Source organism: Falco cherrug, chromosome 9, assembly GCF_023634085.1.
Source record: "Falco cherrug isolate bFalChe1 chromosome 9, bFalChe1.pri, whole genome shotgun sequence".
NCBI lineage: Eukaryota > Metazoa > Chordata > Aves > Falconiformes > Falconidae > Falco > Falco cherrug.
The window spans coordinates 46,284,650-46,303,529 of NC_073705.1; the positions used below are offsets into that span (position 1 = coordinate 46,284,650).

The 18,880-nt window shown below is 37.7% G+C and overlaps 1 protein-coding gene across 1 annotated transcript in view; it reads right to left on the reverse strand.

The window, feature by feature from the left end:
• The window catches only part of SH2D4B (SH2 domain containing 4B), a 72,303-nt gene that overhangs the window by 15,279 nt on the left and 38,144 nt on the right, over positions 1-18,880 (reverse strand). Inside the window, exon 6 of the mRNA XM_027817213.2 lies at positions 18,751-18,878. Coding sequence (XP_027673014.1) covers positions 18,751-18,878 — 128 coding nt within the window. The remainder of the gene's footprint in view (positions 1-18,750; positions 18,879-18,880) is intronic.

Sequence of the window (18,880 nt, forward strand, 5' to 3'; positions counted from 1 at the left end):
TTTTTTCCCCCCAAACCTGGCCACAAGTGTTGTGGCAAGAGCCCAAGGGAAGAGCCAAGGGGCGCCGAGTACAGCTGGTGAGAAGACAGGTATTTCATGCTGTGCTGCACGTTGGTAATCTAAGTTCTAGTAAACTGCATAGTATCCATAAATGTTACTATATAAAGGACTATAGGACTCTGTGCTGACAATAGCATCACAAAAAAGCAAAACCTAAAATATGAGTAAATAAACTAAAACCTTCTTTTCTGCATAGAACCGCAATAGGAGGCAAAGCTGGAATGTATTTAGAAACCAACAAGTGAAATGCACATCTGAAATACACTGGCTGTGTCATGGATAGGTTATCTGAGTACTCAGTGGCCAGTGCAGGGCACGGCACGACTCTTCTCTGAGCTACATAGGCAGAGTGAAGTGACACTGGCTAGGGAGCCCCTGGAAAAACTCTTCTTTGTTCCACATTCACCACCTTTTCTTCTGCGCAAGCTCAGGAGCAATGCGCACAGTAGCGTAGCTAAGATAGAGATAAACCTGTGCTGTTTGCTGTTGAAAGGTGAGGAGGAGTCTGTTACCTTCACCATTCCTCTCCTTTGTAACCATCCTGGTACATTTAAGATACACCAGTGAACCCCAGCAACCTCCCCAGTGGGCCTCACTTGGTATGGAAAGTATGCCTGGGCTACTTACAGACATGTATAGAAAATCAAAGCCCAGAGGAATAATGTTTTTCTGATAGAAAGAGATCTCTTCAGGCAAGGATAAGGCATACTGATAATGCACCATGCCCTAAAGAAGCTCTCCTTGAAGACTTATGTGGTCATAGGACTATCTTGAGCCTTTACACAGGAGAAATTCACCAAGGAAAAGTATCATCTGTAAAATATATATAGGCCTGTTTTGTTGTGGGTTTTTTTCTCTTTTTCTTCTCTTTTTTAATAATATGTATTCATATCTCCGTTCTGTCAGGATAAAGTAAGTCTCAGAATAAAGAAAACTCAGACCTCAGAAGGTTTCTTAATTCCCTAAGGCTGAGATGCCTTAAAGCAATTAAAAACCTACTAACATACTGAAAGAAATGGGTGCCTGACTCCCCTGGGAATCTTTGAAAATCCTATCTAAATGAGCAATGCAGTTAGAATCACAGAACGGTCTGGGTTGGAAGGGACCTTAAAGATCATCTAGTTCCAAGCCCCTTGGCCATGGGCAGGGACACCTTCCACCAGCCCAGGTCGCTCAGCTGGCTTTGAACACTTCCAGGGGTGGGTAATGTGGGTTCCAGCCCCTTCACGCAGCCAGCGGAACGTCCCTCCCTCGAAGGGGCACCCTCCCGCCCAAACTGCCACCGGCCGTGATCCCCGGGGCTGACGCTGTGGGAGCAGGGGGTGGCTGCCATTACCCTGTGGGTCTGGGCACTCCCCTGGGGTTCCCCAGCTCAGGAACCCGCGTAGCCTGCGACCTCCACAGAACATGCCTGCTCTGGAGCCGATCGCCTCAGCAAGTGACTGTTATAAGGGGTATTCCTCTTCAGGTTTACAGAAAATCAGATGTGCTACATCCATTGTTGCCAGTGTGGCTCACAGTTAATTCCCTATGCACTCTGGAGAAAATATACCCCTTAATTTTCTCCTTTAAAGTTCATTCTATACCCAAACTATCAAATACTCTAAAAACCCTTTACACTCACTGTCAAAATATTTATACCATATTCACTAACAGGCAGTGCAGCACATAAGAGATAGGCGTTTGCATTACTTGTCTGAATACACCGCTGGTATAATAGAGCTATAATTTTTTCTGTTAATGTCTCCTCAAAGCCTAGTGCTGGTTTCTTTCCTTTCTTTCTTTCACATCAGCCTATAGAATGCCATATAGACACCATTAGCCAGGAAGAAAACAAAGATTTCAAACTCCCTCTTTGCACATTATTGTCACCTATCAGAGGAGAAAAGGTAGCACAGAAGACCTTTAACCTTTTATCTCATATATATATATATTTTCAGACTTGTTGCTTTAGAGATGGGCTCTTCTGACATGAAATCCCTTCATTAAACCTCTGCTATTACCATTTAATTTTTGTGAGTTTTCCCATCTGAACAGCTTCTGAAAAGAAGCTAATTTTTAAAAATGGAAGATAACCATTCCATTTTCTGTGGTTTCTCAAACTACATTCTCTGTGTAGTTCATCATGTATGATCAGTAAATTGACAGAAATTTAGGTGCAAGAATATCTAATTTTGTAATGTTTTCACTGACTGAAGTTAGAAGCCTCTATTTTCTAGTAAAGTCAATGCAAGACCAACAACAGGGAGGTTTCCAAGAACCTAAATAGGATGCATTACATAAACAGTACAAATATTATTGATAATGATGTTTTTTCCTTTGCTGATAGGATGACTGGAAAATATGCAAGTGTGTCTTTTAAAAAAACTAAAAAATAAAACAAAAAAAATCAGTAAATACTTCCAGGCCTATCCTAGATGCTGTTACATACATAGGTGTATTGACATTTCCTGTAAATGGCATGGAAAATAAGCATATTCATGAGGATGTCTGCCAACTCCAAATAAGAAACAAACATGCCTTGAGAAAATACACTAATCCGAATAGGGAACTTTGTTACAAACATTATTCCTGTAAGATGTGTTCACCCCCTTACAATACAAACGGGATTGAATTTTAATTCCTATTACGTGTGGAAAAGACAGCTGACTAAACAGACTATTAATAAACTTTTGTGATAGGTGCCTGATGCGACACATGTGAAGTAGATATTAAGACTTTACTGTGTCTTCTGAAACATCAATTTTTGCTTAATCAGTAAAGCACACAGAAATACCTCACTAGAACAGCCTGGCAGGGCTAGAAATAGTACGGTGATGTAATACAAAAACACAGTAGACCAAAGTAGCTGATTTTAAGCTCTGATCCTGGTCCAGCAAAGAAAAACACATCTGTTCTGGTACAATAGTCACTGATACTGTGTTTTGTGTGAAAATTGAAAAGCGTGGCAGTTTTTTAGAAGGTTAGCGGTCAGTATTCACCATCCTTTCTCCAGGCAGGCAAAATACATTCATTCAGTCTTGGTCTTGAAAGCAACAGAGGAAAAAGAGAGGGAAATTCTAGCTTGTGGGCATCATTCATAAGCACTTCTTATCCACTTCACTTGTTTATGTTACTCACGTTGTTACTTCTCATTCAAATCCTCAAATTTTGCTGAATTTGAAAATGAGAGATAAAAAAATTTCTGGTATACAAATTAGATCTAAATCAAGGAAAAAAGATGAGAAAGCTGACCCGTGAGAGGATGAGAGAGCAAAAGCTCTCCTGGGATCTATTTACATTCTCATAAATCCAGCCATCAAAAGTCCTTGTTCCTCCTAAATACTTCTGAGGGCAGCGCAGACATGAAAATATACAGAAGACTGAGCTTTTACCAAACCAATTGCACAAAACTGAATAAAGCCCAGTGTGAGATTTTTTGTTACAGAAATCTAAAGCAAAGGTAAAGTAGAAGGATTAGTTAAAGGTAGTCTCTTTGTAGCCCCTTCCTGGCTTTGCACAACCCATTCTGAAGCAGCACTTCCAGATGACACTCCAGGGGGAACACGTGGACCGCAGACAAGAATAGTGCATGGAACAGCACTGCGCCCAGATAGCCTTAGCTGGGATGACATTCCTACAGAGACATGATTTGAGACATGGCTTCAAAGGGCCCGTTACTGGCTGATAGGTAGTTGCTGAAGGGGAGTTGGGAGGTACAGGTCTGAACACACAGAAACTGAGAAAAGTTTGTGAGGTTGGGGGAAATTCTATCTCGAATCAAAGGCTCCTTTAAAAAAGAATTTTAAGAAATATTCATGTAGAAGTAGAAATTATTAGCAATTCAAATAATTTCAAAATCATCGATCACTGGACACTTTGAATGCTGGAGGCATTAGAGTCAGAATTGAGCGCAAGTTCAATGCAAGCTGCATCTGGAACTTAAAACTCTAGACACCTGCTCACTTGTGTGTGTAAATGTTACCATTTCCCGCTTTCTGCAAGTGGAAGACAAGAATGAAAAAATTGCAAGCGTTAAAACTGCTGTCAGTCTCAGAGAGCGCTTCTGAAAAAAACATGTCTCAGATGTTTATCAGCTTGCCACTTCTCCCTTCCCTCAAGTATATGTGTACACTTAACCATCGAGATTTTCTTTGAAAACCAGTGCCAGAAGAAATACTTGCACTTGCAGATCAACAGGTGTTTAATCTCGACAAGAAAGACAAGTCAAACACAAAACTTCTACCTAGAAGGATAAACCATGCCAACCTTTAAAACAGCAAGCATATTTTACTAGCTCCAAAATAAGCATTACTGACTGAAGCGTGGAATACTTTTCAAAGCATGTAATTCCATAAGCACTATTTAAAAAATTAAATGCTAAAACATATACAATATATTTATTTTGGCACCAGGTTCTGCTTCTCTACTACACATTTTATATACTGATGCTTCTTAAGGAGTAAGATGTTCCTCCTCAGATAATTCTGACATAAGAAAAACAAAATATGCTAAACCAAATTATATATGGTTTCACTTACAGTCTTACAGTATTGATATGTAAATCTTTTTTGATGCTTCCAAATTGTGAATACATGGATGCTTAGGCAAACAATCATTTATGTTTGCAAATGCAGACTGGATCCTTTATGTAATCAGCCCCTCTTCTGAAAACATGGCCACATTTAAGGTTGTATAAACCAGAGAGCAATAATGCACGTTCATTAAAAAGCCCACTGTGGTTAGCCCACCATCTGCATGCTTTATCATGAATATATCACTTCTAGAGGAAAACAGGGGACTGAATTCAGTGCCTATTAAATTCTTAATGTTTAGGCTGTGAGTGTGACGTTATACTGAATAAATGATATAATAAATCAACATAAAAACTCTGGCAGAACAGTTAGGGCCGGATTTGCTTTTGCCTTGGATGTCATGCAGTCATTTATTCTGTGGCGGCTTTGCGACCCATTATACCCATTTTCCCATCATGTAACAGAGTACAGAAAATACAGAGAAATTAAAACATCAGGCCCTTGTCCACAGAGACTGTATTGAGACAACCTGCCAAAAAGCTTTCTAATAATACTAATAAATGACTAAGAATTGTAATATGCTGTGATTTCATATCAAAAGGAATAAGTAAGACACGAACATTAAGTTCGAGTGCAGTTTTCCTGTGCCACTATTACTATAGCTGTAAATACCTGTGAAACATAGCCACTAAATTTACTAAATGAAGAAAATGAACAAATTAGTTAATAGGATGATACTGGCAAATTTCATCAAGCCAAGGGAGAAGTAGCAAAATGAACAATAAGGTAATTCTTATATCTTAAGTTAATTGCACTGGAGGCTGCATGGTGCAGAGATTAACAATAAAAAGACAAGCAAATGCAAAGCAGCCCTATCTATATCACCACATTTTGTGGGTACTCCTGTCTTTATCAAAGCATCTCCAAGAACCATACAAAAAAAAAAAAAAAAAACAAACCAAAAAACCCCCCAACAAAACAGGAAGGAAAAGCAGTGCATTCAGTCATGAGCTAAATTATGAAAAGCCTGATTTTTTTAATGGTTAAAACTCAGGGAAGATCAGCAGTGCCACTTTCTCAAGCTCATCCCTAGGGGGAAAAAACAAACAAACAAACAAACAAACCAACCAAGCAACCAAAAAAAAAACCAACAAGAAAAATCCACGTTCTCAGGCATTCTCAGGCATTCTTTCCTTCTCCATATTGCCATGAAGCTCACCAATATGTCTTTTATAAAAACAATATAATTGCTTCATTAAAAAAACAAAGTACATTTAAAAATATCTTCATACATACTTAAGCTTTTTACAATTTTTGTGAATTAAGACAAAGCCCAACACTTCAAACTGGGACTTGGAAACTGAACTTACTGTCCTCATTAGAGGATTGACATATTTTATCTGGGTGCAATAAAGCAACCAAAAATACAGATTACAGTTTCAGGAAATCAGGAAATATATCCTAATTCTATTCATAATTAAACTTAAAAAAATAAATGAAATTTACTGAATGAAAGCACATTTTAAGAACATCTGAAGAACAACGATCATCCTAGTGAATAAAAAGGAAGGCAACTGCATTGGCTTTAGAGTAGCAGATGTCACTGACACATCTATGGATCCAAATAGTTTTCTACATGATGCATCTAGACAGCAGAAATAATATTCAATAAATACTTAAATTACTTCCATAAAGGCAGTTAATTTGCAGTTCTACCTAAAACAAATGAGCTTCACAATTACTACTGTGAAACAGAGAAGTAAGATTTTGACATCAGGAAGGACTATTAGATACTCAAAATCTGTATATAAACTGAAAACCGTATGTCTCCATATACATACATACTTAGTAAGATTTATGCAAATGTCACATTTCTGTGAACAAACGTCTTGAACAGTGTAACACAAAATGCGTGTCTGTGTAGGAAAGGTTTTGTAATTCTACTGGTTAATGACAAAGGCGCTGTCTAGGTTGGTCACGGTTTTTGAGCATTAGGAACGTTCAGAGTCTTCTTCGAGAGTCTTCCTGGTATATTGCTAGTTTAAATGGCTTTATTTTATGCTAGTATTGATTTGTCATTCAGTACACTGGGAATGCATTATGAATACAACTTCATTAATTTAGTGGTCTCACCGTAAGAGCATTTGCCCAGTGAATGGACACTGAAATGCCTAGAAGTTAATTGCACTACATGGCAGCAAACAAAATATCACATTACAGCCTCTGAGAAGCTGCTAATTTGCTAGAGTTGCTAATATTTTCCACTGGGCTTTTTATATTGATACTGATTTGTATTGATGTAGCTATGCTATTTTAATTTTAATTTGCTTTTTATCTGAGTATATGGAAGTTAGATTTTGATTCTTCATGACATCCAACAAGACTCATTAAACATCCAGTTGAACCTCCAGCTCCACAAGTAACAAGAGTTGACTTTTTGATTCTGGGGTCCATCTACATCAGCCCTAGAAAGGCAGCCCAAGGCTCATTCCGGTGGGTAGGGAGGACAATGGCATTGTCACTAGGGTGCAGTAAGCTCCAGCTTCTCTCTTCCCATGGTATGTTGCCCTGTACTTTATAAGATAGCTGAGGGTTCCTGTATGCTCCCAGCATGAAACTATTAATTTTAGGAAGAACTTGGGCTATTGTTATAAATTTGGCCCACAGCTTATAGCCAATTTGACACACTATCATGAATATACTGAGTAGATATCATGGCAATTATATAGTCCAATTGGCTTTGCAATCACCACAATTTATGAGTATAAGGTATAAAAACTTCTCAGGAGGATTTAATGGTAATGTTCTTTATTGTGAATTAGAAGAAAAGCAATTAAATGCAATTTCAATTCATTTGTAAAGAATAAAACCCCCTTGGTTATTAATAAAAATACATCACACTCAAAAATAACCAATCAACCCTTCTCCTTTCTATGATGAAATTAATAGATTAAAAAATTATGAAAACTTTACATGTGCCCATGATGGTCTTCAAAAGCACGTATATTTTACGGTTTACCTAGAATACTATAATCTCACAGGTGGTGAAGAAGCCGTCAAGACACATTTTCCATAAACCTAAATGACAACTGCAATAGTAAATCACAGTGTCAGCAGAGATCACAAAAGAGAAGGACAAAAATGAAAGTCACAGTAACATGGAGCCCTGGAATTCAAATGTTATAGCTGGTGTTAAAACACATAAAACTAAGCAGAAAATATACTGTGTTGTTTGCTTTTCATGCTTTTTTCATAGCTGACGGAAAATAGTTTTGCCTTAGATATATCCCATTTGTGTAAGGTTTAACAACGCATACATTTTTTTTAGGTACACTGGCAGTCAAATACGAAATCTATTTACATCTGTGAGAATCTTCCAGATGGTATCAGCTTAGAAGAAATCTTTCTACCTGTTTTTTAATCAAGTAATCATTAGAACTTTTTCTGTTAAAAGGGATAAAAATTTAAATCATGCTTTATCTGGAGTATTTTCCCATATTCAAATTAGAATAGCAGTTCCAGACAGATTTCTACAAAGCAGTTTGATTGCAGTATTTTCTGTAAGTACTTAAGAAACTATACTTTATCTAGCTCAAAGAAAAACAGATCTAGGGATAATATTGATAACTGATTTTTCTTCTCACACTTGGCTAGATTTGGGAACTTTAAGTTAATTTTGTTAATTACAGTGCTTTCTAGCTGCTTGCAACATTCTTGCATATTGATTTAGTGCACTGTTCCTCAGGGAAAAAAAGTTACCTTTAATCACTCAATAAAGTGAACCAGACACCGAAGCACTGTTGAAAGTCAAATGAGAATAACATTGGGACAGTAAAAACTTCACACCCAACGAGTGGCAGTATAATAACCACGTGCAGCTCTTACAATGATCCAGTTCTGGACATCCTCTGGGGTGTGACCCAGTTCTCAGTTAAGCCACTAAAAACCAGCCACTAAATAGCCTCATTTCCTACCAGCACTGGAAGGTGAGCAAGCTAGCAGCTAGGCTCAAACTCATAGCAGAATAATCTGAATCAGGTGTTCAAAGCCACTACTCAATAAGCAGAAATGGCTTCAAAGGAGGGACCAACTTCATCTGAGGTTCTGAAGAAGTTACAAACAGAAGCAAACATTTTTTTTTTACTTTATTTGTAATACAAACTCTGGGATTAAGAGTCCTTCATTTATGCTAAATTTCATCAATGGAACTATTCCAGTTTACGTGATAAGAGGATCTGGACACAGACAGCAAGTGTGCAGAATCATTTGTTGCTACCACCACCTTAGCTCTCAAAGATTCCATCCCCGCTCTGTAAACAGTAGCGTGGGTTAAGAGAGAAAAAAGGAGAGGGAGCTCCATCCCATGACTAATAAACTATTACTCTCTTGTATCTTGGACTGAAGTTTCTAGACATCTTTGCAGCTCACTTCAAGTACAAGCTCACTTCAAGCTTTTTATCAAGCATACTAGAATGAATTTACAATAGCCGTATGCACTCATGAAAGATCCATGCTGTGTTTAATTGTGAGAAGCAGTGGTAACAGCAGTGGCAGAATGTTCCATGGAATTATACATGATTTAGACTCAAGTCCTCCTTATGACAGATTAAGAACTCTTGTGTATTACGTTACATATGCTAGTCTTGGATAGAGAGGTAGGGTATGATCCAGTCAGAGCCAGCGCTGATCAGCGTGCTAATCTGCATAGAACTTTTGGAGTTTTACCTCTTAAAAAGACTCATGAGTGTGTGATTTGACAGTCCCATTCACTGAAAGGCCAGGAGAAGAAGGAAGAGCTTTCTGAAATCCAAAAGGGAAGAAAAGGAGCTGCCATTCCCTTAACTTTTGCAGGGGAAGGGTAAATTTATGTTTCCCACACCACTGCATTCTGCCTCTATGCCAGCATCACATGGTGAAGTTGCACATACAGGTTAGTTACCCACAGAGTTCCGGAAATCTCTTGCCTTTGTTTTCATATCATCTCCTACCGTTTATCTCCTCCAGTGAAAGCAGTTTACGTGTTTCACTCTGCTTCTTAACTGGGTGAACTGGAATTAAGTTAAACCAGCAACATAATTTTGTGCAATCACATGCTTTTCCCCCTGCATAACTACACACCATACCTGCTGATACTGTTTGAGAGAGTTGTGTTTTCTTAGCAGGGAAACAGCATTGCTTCAAAGGAGCTTTCAAACTAATAACTTTTAATCTTTTGCCTTAAGGCTGGATCAATAGGACTGTGGTTTCGACACTGCGTAGCAAGACAGTAGGACCAGTAAGGCAGACATCTGCTGGGAAACCAGTAAAATTTTCTGACCTTGGGCCTGCAAGTATTTGCTGTGCTGGGCTTTAAACAGAAAATACTACAGATAATAAATATAACTTTGTCTAGCATAAGCTGAAGAAAATGTATGGAAGCCTGTGAAACAGAAAGCATGTTATTGTAAGCATGCAAGCAAAGGAACAAGAGCTGGAGGTACGGCTGATAAACAAATATGGACCAACAATAAGCAGGATATCAGCAATTCATCCAAGACCAACGAGTTTCTATGCAGGACACCTGTGGTATGCTAGAGGGGGTGATCAGGAACATCTAGATACAGCATTTAAAGACATAGAGCATGAGCTGAATGTCTTGTGCTGGTAGTGACTGATGACTAAGCACACCTTGCGCATGGACAAACTAACACACACATACACAATTGACTCTGAAAGGAGAAAGCATGATCCAGCATTTAAGGAACAGATTATGATATATGTAAAAGGGTACCACAGCTCAGATTCAGGCTTCTGGACAGATGAACAAGGCCTTCTGCATTAGCTTTGGTCACCATAAAAGTTTCTTCCAGTCAGCATGAACAACCTTTGTAGATGTCAAGGCTTTTTACTTGAATGTAACATTCCTTATTTTCTTTAAAATGGTTCAGTTCTAAGTCCTCATATATGATTTATTCCAAATAATACATGCTCTTTTATCACTTGGTTTTTATAAATGAATCTTCATTTCCAAACACTAAGAGCAGAACTTTCCACTCAGCAACACCTCTCCTGTTTTATGTAATGTGATAAAGAAAGCCTGACTGAAGGAGCTGCAGTAACAGAGAAATGTTCTCACACACAGTCCAGTTCATTAAGAAGACAGAACACAGAACTGTAATGTAAAATTACAGGTAAATATATTAAACTACCACAATGGCTTACTAAATGAAATTATAATTGCTCACTATGTCATACTCTAATAGTAGCACACGGAGAAGAAGACAACCTTGAAGTGTTTTAATTAAAGGGGGCAAGAAGTCTTCAGAATGTAAAGCAATTTGGGTTTCAATAGGAAAATATTTGTTCATTAAGATATTCATAAATTCACCTGCGAGTAAACTCAATGAAAAAGCTGCTGCATATTCTTTACAAATGCAAAGAATCATCTGGCAGAAACTTGAACGGACTTTTTTTTTTTAAAAAAAAATTTTTGACTAGCAGTGCACTGTATGGGCACTGCACCTGACCTGTTTGTATCCATGAAACCAGTAACACTTCATCAAACTTGTTTCCCTTTTGTGGTCACATGCGCTTTATTATCTCTCATTTTTAGTGTCTACAATACCTGTTTAGAATTGCTGCCTTCTATCTTTAGAACATGCCTAATCTTTAGAATATAGCTTCCAGTTAAAAAGCAGTCAAGAAGGACAATGTATTGTAAAAGAATAAGAAAGCTCATTTCATATTAGCAATTAGCCTATTTACATTAATTATTCAATTGCCTCATTCTACAATTTCCCTGCTGTTCTTTTGTGCTTCCTTTCTCCTTGCAGCATGTTACAGCTCACATTACCTCACTTTGATACTTTGCTCCCTTCCAAGGGGAGCCATGAGTCTAAAACATTTATTTTGTTTGCTAATAACCTGTCTGTGTAGACACTTTGGAGCTGTAATGGCACTAGAAAACCATTCCAAAGCCTGCAAAAGAACTGACAGACTGAAACAATCATTACAAGCTAAGTGAAATGACTTAGAATATGAAGGATTATCTTATTTCTCAGAAAACAGAAAACCACCTCTCATTTCTTAAAGAAGAAGCTGAGAACTGAACAAGAGCTGGTGAAGTATTTGGGCTTTGTCATGTTATGGGTCTTACTTGACTTGAGACTTCCATAATCAAGTACCAGAATCTACCACAGGATCTAAACACTTCCAATACCGTACTATCTTTGAAAATACTACCAGAACGGCCAGTAGATGTTTGATAGGAATATGTTTTGGAAATACAAAAAATAGTGTTCCATCTCACAGCAAGGAAACAGATGGTCATGGCTCTAATAACTATGTGCAAACCCACCCATATAAAGAATATATAGAAAACTGCAAGACAAAGTGGTTCATGTATAGTGCCCCAATAAAATCTGTATGCGTAGGTTGTGAACATTACTGCTTTATAGTTATTTCAAAGTAAAGCAAAATTGCAATATTATTACTATTTAAAGGCCATGGTGCAAAACCAGAGCAAGCCTATCATTAGTCTTTCAAATGCTAGAGACAGATTTTCCAGCCTGACTTGTCTCACTCAGTGTTCAGCAACCCCTCTACAGAATACTACAGAGGGCTCTCATTCATCCTGCGTAAGCACTGTGATATGAGTATCATTCATCTCTGTGTCTGAATTCAACAGTGACGAAAAACACAGGACTATGCAGCCTTGGAAACCCAAGTACTCTTTTTAACTACAGGACAGGTGACAGCAGTGTGTGCCTCCCCACGCAGGCCAACAGTATGCCTCCACCCTCTAAGCTAGGGTTACGTGACCAGAGTGAAATGTGGTGTCCACGCTTCTTCTGTACTTGTTCTTCCTGCCAAGATTCCCGGCAAAGGTAACACTCGTTCCTAACAATGTTTTTGGAGAAGTCCACACAGATTAGGAACGATGGTTAATACTAAATGACTGTGGTATTACTCGTTTCACACAAAACCAAGCAGGTGGCAATAACGACCAGCCTGTGTGGGCCTGGGTATATCCCTGCAGCTGCCACGAGCCACAAAGTCTACAGATACATGAACTGCTGATCACCGACTGTCAGCCCTCTCTTTGAGAACAGGCTGGCAAAGTAGAAAACAGAGGGATCCACCTTTTTGATAAAGAAACTAAGACATAGTCTCTGCTAAAATCTATAATGAACATAATCTTCAATTTTTAATCTTTGCCAGGCAATTGTTCAAAATAAATTTTGATAATCTGTAGCTCTATTTTAAACTCACACTTCCCCTTCTTCATTTTGTTGTAGAAATTGGAGACCCAGAGCTGTCCTGCAACTGTGTGCAAAGTAACAGGTACATTGTAGCAACTTTTGTTTTAGCTGTGTTTATCATGTGAGTCAGGAATTCTCTGATAGCATTCCAGATATTTCCAATCACAGGATGGTTTAGATACCAAGCTTTGCATACAGTTATTTTTCAATTGTGTCTTTCAAGGCCTATGGAAGACAGTGGAAAAGCTCTCAGTGAATTCAGGAAATTTTTAACAAGATCTTGTATCTTTTTCCCAACAAAATACCCCAACAACAACAATTCTAGAATGTCCCAGACCCCTGGGGCTCAGTTTACTTAAGCAGAGAATCTGTCTGTGCACTTTCTCAATGAAAACTAAAAGCTAGATAACAATAAAGCAGTGAATTAGAAAATAGACTGTTAACATCAAGAAGGCTGTACTTCTGCTGGATTTACACCACTTGCTTTGTATCTTTCTAACATGCATTTATTGAACGACTGGAAGGTTCTTCTTCAAGAGCAGAAGAAGAAGTGTGCTTTTATGTTCAAAACAGCAAACTGTATTCACTGTCAGACATTTTTCCAAACCAAACCACTGCCATTTCTGTGTCCCTTAGAAAATATTACAATACAAACTACATTTTGTAAGATATATTTCCCACAGTTCAGCTATACCAATATGTCTAGCATTGTCGCTGCTGTTCAAGGACTTGAAATTAGTAGACTTTCAGAAATATTGCCTTCAATCCTTTAGTGAGAGCATCTGATTTGCAGAACCATTGCCACTATTTAGTTCTGCTAGATTTTCCTCTTGAAAACAATAGTCACCACCTGAAATTAAACCTTGATCTATAAACATTTACAACATGATCCTGTTCAAAATGAAAATTGCCTTCCCTGGCTCCCCTGACCTCAGGGATTACGCAGCTTCTGCTTCTCTCAGCATTTTTCAATCCATCCTTCAACTTGCTATGATCAGCTTCTTCACAGCTTGCAACTCCCTTAGCCAGTAACTGCACTGCCACCCTGACTTCCCTTGATAAAATAGTTCTCCACAACACAAACCATGCTACTGAAATTACATTTTAAAGGTACCACCTTTAGGGCAACTACCTCGTGTTTCCAGATCTGTGATATCAGCCTCTGAAACTTTCCTTTCAACCTGAAGGCAAGTAGAGATCTGATAGTGCTACAGTAGATGCTTAGCAAACATGCACACAGCCACCTCATAGACAGGCAATGAATAAATCACTCATTTTGTCATACAGTATTGTACTCACTGTATCTCTGAGAGATGCCCTCTATATCATGAATAAATAACACCAACCATCATAAAACATCAGTTTCAACTAAAGCTAGGGAAATAATTAGAGAACAGCCCACCCTGCAAACAGTTCTCCGATGTTCTGAATGGAAAACAACCAAGTGCAAAACAGAATACGTGAAAGCGAAAAATCTAACATCTGAAGTTTAAAAAAAATAATCAAAAATATCAGAAGTAACAGCTGACAAACCAGTGGGAATGGAAAAAAAAAAACGAAACAGATTTCTAGCGAAAGAGAGAGATTAAAGGAGAAATGAAAGAGAGCAAAGAAATGGAAATATTACCTGGCTCAGCCACCAGCACCCTTTTGTTAAACACTTACAGGATGAAGAGGCCTCTAGTTTTGTTGCCATATGGAATTCTATTCTCAGTGTCTTATGCTTGCAGTAAACTGAAAACTACAATTTGCCAATGTCTATGATAGTGTTTGGCAAAACTCTTCAACATATACAGGGAAGGCTGGTAACTTTCCCTTTATTTTGCAGGGGTCGCACAGAGGTTTGAAAATTCCAGTTCAAAGCTAAACTTGGCCGAAACAATGGGCACGTCTCCCTTTCTAGCCCTTCTGAGAGACAGACCTCCTACCCTTAACACCAGATTACCTCCCAGCTTTCAAACTGTACCAGCAACTGAGATATTGTTCTCAGCTAAGAGAACTAAGAATGTTCTGAATTCAGATTTACAAAAAATGTTTCATACATCTTGATACAACACTAGGATGCCCTTGTAAATTAGATTCATCAGCCCATATTCATCAGTTAGCAGATAAGAAATCACATTACAATTATTAACTTCCTGGTTGTCAAAATTATGAGAATAGCCCAGCTTCTAAATTGAAAATGTCCAGCCACCACTCCCACACAGAAGGTGACAGGAAGGCATTCTTTTACCTTTAACTAAATTTAGTTTTCATAGTAAAAAAAAAAAAAAAATAAAAATCAAGGCATATTTCTTTTCACTCAAACTTAAAGCAACTATTAAAGAAACTATTAAATAATACAAAAGAAAAAGCTGTTTTTTGTACAAAAGATATCGACACCTTATATCCAAAGATAAGTCTCAGTGACACCTTAACCACTTGTTCCAATTCTCCTTTAATGTAGCAGTTTGAGAACTGAGCATCATTTCACTGTGGCCACTAAGTGAGCATAAGCCACTTAAAAAAAAGGTTCATTTTTTCCCAATCCAAATGAAGTAAATATCATCTAATTTTATGATTTCTGAAGGGATTAAATATGGTTTTGAATTACAAACAACATTTTAAAATAGATATTTATGTTTTAAAATTTTTTTTAACAAACTTTAAAAAATCATCCTATATTGAAGAGGTATATGATCTACTTCTTGGCAGGGATCTACTACAAAAACATAGGAAAAAGAGTAGAATATACATCCAAAAGTCATAATAATATGTAAATGAACATTACATTTTGTATCTTTAACATGATAACTTTTTAAATCAAGAAAACAGTAAAACCTATTCAAAATGAGCTAAAATCATCTGTTAGTGGAGTTCAGGTAATGATAATATCAAAAGGCAAACAGAGACGAAGTCAAAGCTGGTATTTGTTTAAGAAGTAACTTTGCATACAAGGAAGGAAATGCTCAGATTAGAAAAAGACTTCTCCTTACCACAGATTTTACTGCTCCACTTCAAATGAAACATTTTGTAGTGATTCTTCATATGAAGATAAAAGGAAAACTTCAGGTACATTAAGTATGCCCTACATTACCCTGTTTCACATACCATGAAAGTGGCCTAGACAATATATATTTTAAAACAGAATCCAGATCATTTTTGATGATGTAATGTGAGAAATATACCAAATATATGAGGGTAAAGACATTTTTACATTGTTATTTGGACTTCACTATATTATCTAAACACACCTGCCTCCAACCTTCATCTCTGTATAATTAGAAAATACCATATGTCCATACTACAATTTGAAGACAGTGAATTGGCTAATGCTTAACTTCAGTTAAAAAGTTGAAAAACCTGAGAGTCAAAACAGGTAAGAAAAGGTCTATTGACCTCGGCAAAACCATGTAATTCTGTAACTAATATCTACTTTTTCAGTACTGCTGTAATGGATCTCTCAGTGCATTACATTCAAAAAGCCCTTAACATGAGGCAGAATATTATACTCCCATTTAATGGTCTAAAATTGGTATACTAGAAAATACAGAAGTTCCAAGATGTGAAGGACCTGATTATACTTCTTTTGAGAGATGCTTGAAGTTTTAAGAACCTGTCATCATAACACTAGACAACTTTAAAATACTAGGCAGCAGTTATCTACCTATCCAAATGATGATTGTATTATTACCCCATTGGCTCAAGTGATTAGCCTTAATTCTGGGCTCTGCAGAATGGCTGTCACTTGAATGGCCAATTTCTTACGCCAGTCAGATATATTCTGCTGTATTTTCATTCATACACAAAACCCATATATATTGTTCTGGTTCCATGAATACAATACAAAACATGAACACGCAGAAGATCCTAAATAGGCTTATACAACAGAAGTCACAATCTTTATTTTAATAAGAAGTAAACAGAGAACAGAAATAAAGATTACTGGTTGGATCAAAAATCTTCTGGCTGCCTTCCCTTCCCCACCTCCCCCAGCCCAAAACTGGAGGCCAATGCAATGAAGAGGGTTTGGGTTTTTTTCTAGAAAAAAGAAGGAAAAGTATGTCAATGCTTTCCAGTATTTTGCTTTGGGGTTTTTGTTTTTGTTTCGTCAAAGTTTGTCTACATTACAAAATGTAACACAGATGCTATATAACACAACAAAACATTGACTACCACACCTGTAACAACCTGATGTTTAGCTTCCACAGCTCCAGGAGAGTTACAAGGTAGTGGAATTGTTCACTAAGGATTCCGATGAACCTGACCAGAGCTGCAGAAGCTAAAGCAGCTAACCCAGCAACCAGGTACCAAAGCAGCATTCATGTGGATCTCTGCAAAGAAAACCACTGAACTTTGTGCTGGGAATCTATCTTGATTGTCTTTGTCAGGCTCCTTGAGTGGGGGGAGGACAAGCAAGGTACTTTGCACACTTCTATAAATGTTGTTGGATAGTTGCAGTTTCTTAAGATATGTATGGCATGATCGGAGAAACTAAAGAAAGATGATGAATTTCTCAATTCTTGTAGTGATTAACAGACTAAAATAAAAGCCACTGAAGTTTGCAGAAAGACTGCACAAGCGCATTAGCTCAAGCCCAGGTCCTTCTTCACTGAAGGCGTGAATTATGTTCCTAACACGTTCACATCAATAATAACGTCCTAGTCACGTCAATTTATATGGACGTGAACTTCCCACAAGCCGGGAAAACATTTACCATTGGACCACACAGAAAGATCATGGTTGAAAATACTTTTGAAAAATGTCCACAGATGAAATTTTAATCAGTTTGTCTCTCAAAGAAACCACACCAAATGTCTTTTGTAAGAAAACAAAAAAAAACCCTGTCTACATCACTATTCATAAGAAATGGAAGTATGTAGCATTTACAAGCTATTCATGACTGACTTCAGTGTCTTTGGCTAATTAGGCACTGAAAACAGTAGCTTGTTGATGTCTTTTAACACATAAGGATCTGTGTATCACACAAAGAAATCTGCAATACATGAAACACTAAACTTGTTCAGAAATCTTCCTTGCCTGGTTCAGTTTAGAACACCCACACGTCTTCATCTTTTACTGAGAGAATCATGAAAACAGGATCAGGGTCAGCTTAGTGCTTTGAACAAAGAAATGTGAGACTCACCAAAGACAGCAATGAAAAATTATTAAGATTTACTTCAAAGTCTTTCCAGTCCCTCAATTATGTCAGCTATTAAGCCAGAATTCTTTTTTTCATGTTTAGGTACCTATGAAAGTAAGATGACTTGCCTGTAAATTTGATATTAAAGATTCAGCTGCATAGAAAATGCTATACAGAGCAAAAGCCTCAGAGACGCTAGGAACTCCAGCAGATATGACAGCAAATTATGGATCTGAACAGGAACTGGTTTGCCCATTTCATGAAAACTGTCTAAAATCATACACTACCAATTCTTTTCGAGAAAGATCAAGACCTTTCTATAATTTTTGTTTGCAGAAGAAAGCAAGCAAGAAAGAATGCTACCCCAGTTTAGAAAGTACAACAGGGATTTAACAGACATGAGTTCACGTCCCTCTTGCAAATCAGGTAAAGCAAAAACCTGAATGTCAGTCACCCACACACCATACCACTAGAGTATTCACCAGTTTATTTTGGAGTCCCCCTCACCCTATCTTGGTCTCATTCCCCCTGCTTGGCTTGCTATTTTACAGAAAGTATATTTTGGCCAAAATACTCGTGAAAAAAAAACCAACTTTAGTGCTATGGGTCACAAATTAGTCTACTTAATCAGAAAAAAAGAAAACAGGAAAATCACATACTAATGACAGGAATGATGCTAACACCTTGTTTTAACAGGCACTAGGTTTCACAATGCCAGTAGAGGTTCCTTTTTGTGATGAAAGTTGGCAAGATTTATTTCCTGAGTGTATGCTTACAGCTCTATTATACAAGAAATGAAGGATCAGTGTATTACCATGAAACCATTGAGCAATCCTGTTGGTGTTCCTCTCAAACCCAGCACGTCGGGGGATCTGCTCTTCTTTGAACCAGCGAATGATGACATCTCGGGAAAAGGGTCTGGAAGGACGCTCCCAGATGTTACT